The sequence below is a fragment of the Acanthisitta chloris genome, unplaced genomic scaffold, assembly GCF_000695815.1.
Source record: "Acanthisitta chloris isolate BGI_N310 unplaced genomic scaffold, ASM69581v1 scaffold36119, whole genome shotgun sequence".
Classification (NCBI taxonomy): Eukaryota; Metazoa; Chordata; class Aves; order Passeriformes; family Acanthisittidae; genus Acanthisitta; species Acanthisitta chloris.
This window is the reverse complement of record NW_008693672.1, coordinates 5,395-10,905: the sequence shown is the minus strand read 5'-3', so window position 1 is coordinate 10,905 and position 5,511 is coordinate 5,395. Positions and strand designations below refer to the sequence as shown.

Below are 5,511 nucleotides of genomic sequence, written 5' to 3'. Positions count from 1 at the left end.
CTGCTCTTCTGCTGTTCTGTTAGGAAATTCTGCAAGGTCAGAAAACTGTAGATCTTCATTTTCTCACCAAGTGGGGTCAGCAGAGCTAAATAAAATGTGCTCCTATAAAAACAGCGGCTCTGTATTTCTGAATAGTTACAGCATTCTACGTACTGTGAGACTCCACAGGAGAAAAGCAGTGTCGGGGGTTGTTTTGTTGTTGTTGATGTATTTTTTGTTTGCTTCTTTGTTTTCTAAATGAAAGCTGGGCTTTGTTTTGGGGGTTCCTGAATTTTTCTGGGACTTGGAGAACAGTGTCACAGAAGGAATCTTAGCAGTTGGTAACTGTGACAAAGACAGGTCATACAAATAGAGTTAGGAAAAAACCCATGATTTTTTGGTTGAATATTATTTTAAGCCACTTGCTTAACCTCTTAATTTTTATATAACACATCATCCTCCAGCATGTGGTGTGTTTTTCTTGGCAGCCTTTTTCTCTGAGTATAAACTAACCCAGGTAAATGGCACATGCTGTGTCCAACTTGAGTATCACCATCAGAAAGGTTGAGAGTGGTGTTGGAGTGAAAGTAGTGCTGTTCTGTCTTTCTGTACATCCAAATAGAACTATTCAGCTGCTTGAGAGTTTTAAATTAACAGCTTAGCATTTCAGTCTATGACTTCTCTGTCCAGCAGAGTCTTTTTTGTCAAGATGTATATTTTTCTTAGAGGAGCTAAGACCATATCTGTGCTTTTAAGCTGATAATTAGAAGGTTTGTGATTTTAAATGTCTGCATTTCAGGCATAAACTTAATTGAAGTTCAACCATAGTATTAGCCCACTTGTGATTCTAGAAACATTAGTGGTTTATACTTCTTGTGTGCCATAGGGTTCCATCAAAGACCAATTGAAATCGTATGGAGCACTCACAGAGAATGTGACTCGTAAATACACACGGCAGATTTTGGAAGGAGTTCACTATTTGCACAGTAATATGATTGTCCATCGAGATATTAAAGGTAATGATAATTCTGTGCACAGTTCAGTGCTGTTTATTACTGATCCTTTTCCAGTGTTATGTGAAGTGCTAAAATGTAATTCAGTTTGAAATGCCAAAATGACTTAAAAATCAATGTGATTCCTTTCCATCTTTTAGGCTTGCCACTGTTGTAACCTGAGAGGGGAAAAACTAGCATCTTTGTGATTTTCTAGCAGACTTTTGACAATGTTTCTGTGATCTCCATCTGCAAAACAATCATGATAAATGTATTTGATTTACTGCAGTGTTAATAGTTCTGAGCATATCAGCGGACAATGTCATTAGCAGTAGGTAGATTGTGCGGTGGAAAGCATCAGGACTCCAAAGTTTGTTTACAGAGTTTTGTGTCATCAGTTAGGTAGAAATTACCCAGCACTTCACTGGCTCCAGAAGTAACTGGCAGAGGTGACTTGCCTGATCAGATGACTCAGGCTTCTTCCATTTTGCTGCCAGGAAACCTGATGAAACAAATATATTTACTTTTTGTAGATGACTTTCAAGTGTTGCATAAGCAAGGTGTGAGTACATAGGAAGATGGTGATGTGCAAAATAGGTGTGTTGAACACCATGCTCTTGTATTCTCTAAAAATTTTAGTTTTCCTGCTGCTTTGTATCAGTAGTGTTTTGTTCCTAAGGAGGTTGAGATATTGCATTCAGTTTGTACATGCTTGTGCAGATAACTCTGTTGAACAAATCTATAACACAGTTTGAGAATCGGCTTTAACATAGTATGAGAACATTTTCAGTTGTGTGGAAAATCCTTTCCCATTTCTTTTTATATCCTGTGTATGGCACATTCTTTATTTTGTCAGGAGGCCTTTACAAAGTGACTGCCACTTCCCGGAAAAGACCTAGGATGCAAACCAATGTGTGCAATTTGTTGCTTTCTGAACTGCAGAACAGAGTAATAGAAATCAGCAGAGAAAGTAAATTCTCTGGGTTGAAATCCTAGGCTGATGTTGCATTGTGTCACTGAATCCAAACTTCTGTTACAGTTCTCCAGTCCAAAACGTCGAGTCTTTCATGAATGTAACACTGTTCCCTTCCTTCCAGGAGCAAATATTCTGCGGGATTCAGCAGGCAATGTGAAGCTTGGTGACTTCGGTGCCAGCAAACGACTGCAGACTATCTGCCTCTCTGGTACAGGAATGAAGTCTGTCACAGGAACTCCCTACTGGATGAGTCCTGAAGTTATCAGTGGAGAAGGGTACGGCAGAAAAGCAGACATCTGGTACGTTAGAAAAACACTTCTCTGCTGAGAAGTGTCATTTCATTTTCAGCAGAGTGTAGGTGTTTGTTATCTGGAGTGTTTCATTCTGGGGTTTAAGCTGAAGGAGGCAGAAAATGTGAGCACTGACAGTCATATTTGGAGAGTCTTAACACTGAAATTTGGGAGATTTTCATCTGGCAATTTCTTAGCCCATCAATTTAGGGATCATAAAAAAATCCTTTGAACCAACCTTGCATAAAGTTAGGATTACCAGACTGTAAATTCTGGAGAGGTACTAGGTGAAAGCAATATGTGAAGCTTTGAAACATCATTTCAGTTGATGTCTTGTAATGAAACTTTGCCACTGAAATACCTTTGATGCGAGGCAGAAATTGAAATGCTGTTTCTTTAAAAGATGAACACTTCAGAGTGAATTAACCAGATTTAAATGGGAGAATAAAAAAAAAATTTTTGGCTTACATTGTTATTAAATATCTAAGAATTAAGAGAGAAGGGTAGTTTTCAAAAATGAATGTTATCAAAGCATTCTGTAATATGCCAGTCTAACATAGCACCAGCCCAATGCACAGATGGCCTTAGTGATTAGACTCCTTGCAGTGCAGGTGATCTGTGAACAGGGAGTGATGTGCAGGCAGCAGTGCATGTGCAGGAGTAGTAACACTGTGTGTTTAAATAGGAACCACATTGTATCCAACAAATGACAATACTTTTAACCTCAGGGAAATTAATTTAAACTGCTTCAGATCAATTACTCTGTTGTGTTTGAGTAATAGACGACCCCTACAGATTTAAAGCTTTTGACTTTTGAAGTATTTGTACCAAGGTTAGTGTATGTTTTGTGATGGAAAAAATCTGGGTTAAAACTTAAGGAAAAATACTGAGGTTTGACTTCTGACAGTCAGTAAATCATTATTGTGTAAGGCAGTGTACCTCTGTCTAACCATAACACTTTGTGCAAGCATCTTGAAAAACAATAAAGCTTCCTGAGAACTGGGAAATTATTCCAGCCTATCCATTTTTCAGTATAATTCACTTGTTATTGGAAGAGACCAAAGCAAAGTTTCTCTGGCCATATGTATGCCCTTCTGCCTTCCTAAATCCTTCAAACATGAGCTTTGTATACAAGAATTGTTTAGGATTTGAAAATTTTGTTTGGCAAATATATTTTTAGTATCCTTAACTAAAAGAGGAAGATAGCACAAATTAGGGGTTTTAAAGCTTTCAGCTGCCATATTATGTTTGCACATTATTCACTGGTGATCACCGGTGCATTTCCAATGAGCTGCCAACACCCACAGTGTGCTCGGAATGCTCAGAGCATTCCTGGTGCTTGGCATTTCTGTGGGGCCTCAAGGAGCAGGAAAGCTTCCAGGTACTGTGCCAGGAGCGAGTGGTCTGAGTCAGCCTGTGGAGCAGGGAGTGCTGGCAGTGCCCTAACACAGACAGTGTTGTCTGTTGGCCCACTGAAGTGACAGCGGAGATGGAGGCAGTGGTTTCTGTAAATCTGAGAGAAAGGTTATAGCATTACGTGCTGGTGTTTTTCAGTGCCTGTTTTCCACTGAAGTCACTGTGCAGAGTTAAGTGGATGCTACTTAACTGTGGTGCTTTAGCCCCTCTCTGTTATTTCTTGTTTTCCTGGAAGGGCACAACAAGTTGTAACCTGTGTTTCACTTCTGCCTCTGTTTCAGGAGCGTAGGTTGCACAGTGGTAGAGATGCTCACAGAGAAGCCCCCATGGGCAGAGTTTGAAGCCATGGCTGCCATCTTCAAAATTGCCACTCAGCCAACCAACCCCCAGCTGCCACCTCACGTCTCCGACCATGCTCGGGATTTCTTGAAACGGATTTTTATCGAGGCCAAGCTGCGACCGTTTGCAGATGAACTGCTAAGACACACGTTTGCACACTATCACTAACACCTGCCTCAACTCAGCTTGCATCTACTGCATTTATTTTCTATTTGACTGCACTTTTATTTTTACTTTTTACAAAAGAAACGGAGAAAAAAAGACAAGAGAGAATATTCTCTGGAATCTTTGTTTCACTTAGATTGTAAACAATCTAAATTTTGTATCTAAATGAGAATCTTCTCTCCCCCCGTTCCCACCAGGACTAGAACATTTTGTTTCTATAATGTACTGATGTGGTTGATGTAGATAAAGCACTTTAGTACATATTTGTTCCTTATTTAAAGAGGAAAAAAAAAGACAAATGCTTGGACAGTCAGGAACTGTGTGACTTTTTCTGACACCACTGACTGACTCAGGGTGCAGGGAAAAACAGACATGCAGCTAAAGGACAAGAAGGTTACTTCTCTGTGATTCTTTTTGATATTGTAGGTACTTGCAGCAGAGAGTTCTAAGTTCTTATTATATTCTAGCGTTTTAATCGGTTTCTGGATTTTACAGTTTAAGCTGGAACAGTTCTGAGAGTTAAATGACAAAGCTGGAAGAACTTGGAACTCTTTGCACAGCAGCGTGTCTAACTGGTACTTCTATGTGACCAAAAGCAAACAACAAAAACAAGCTCAAAACTGATGTACTAGTTAGTGGTTTTGGTGTAGAACTATTGTATTATCTTAATAGGAAAATAATTACAGGTAAACAGACTATGGGCCCAGACTCCTAGGAACTACTATACTGCAAGTGGAAAATTTCCATGCTAGACGAGGGTCAGCTGTTGGATGTAAATAAATTGCTCTATCTGCCAAAGAGAACCTCTGCTGCATAAGCTTGGAGGGAGACAGTTACCTTAGGTGATAAAAAATAGTGATGTTGAGAGACATTTCTCCACCACAATCCCAGGAATGGCTGGAGGGGAAAGGGAGTGACTAATCCTTGTCCAGTATATGAGTTACTTGATCCAGAATGAGCTGTAAGAAATGTTTTCAAAGCTGTTGAGAGGCGCTAGGATGGAATGTATGTCAACATCAAGTGCCTGAATAATATAAAATTCTTCCCATTGCGCATGAAAAAAATTGGTTTAGTAACGCAGGTCAGTCATGTAGGGTGTGTTGAAAATTCCTGAAATCAAGTTAAATATCTTCTAACATCAGGAATAAGTCACTGAGAAAGTTAAGACTCCAGTTATGTTTTCAATCAAGCACTGATGAATTCTCATGAACAAGGAGGCACAGCACAGAAGATTGTATGAAGAATAGGCCAAAAGTGCAAAGAGAGCCAGCAATTAAAGAACATGAGCGTGATTACTGCAGCTTGGTAATCCAGATGACTGGTGTTTGACAGATTTTTCCAGCTGTCATAAAGT

The 5,511-nt window shown here is 39.5% G+C and overlaps 1 protein-coding gene across 1 annotated transcript in view; it reads left to right on the top strand.

Annotated features, from left to right (window-relative positions):
• Positions 1 to 4,224, top strand: part of MAP3K2 (mitogen-activated protein kinase kinase kinase 2) — a 25,102-nt gene extending 20,878 nt beyond the window's left edge. Inside the window, exons 13-15 of the mRNA XM_009083150.1 lie at positions 866 to 995; positions 2,069 to 2,246; positions 3,935 to 4,224. Of these exons, the coding sequence (XP_009081398.1) occupies positions 866 to 995; positions 2,069 to 2,246; positions 3,935 to 4,160 (534 nt within the window). The 3' untranslated portion in view covers positions 4,161 to 4,224. The remainder of the gene's footprint in view (positions 1 to 865; positions 996 to 2,068; positions 2,247 to 3,934) is intronic.
• Positions 4,225 to 5,511: the final 1,287 nt, after the last annotated feature.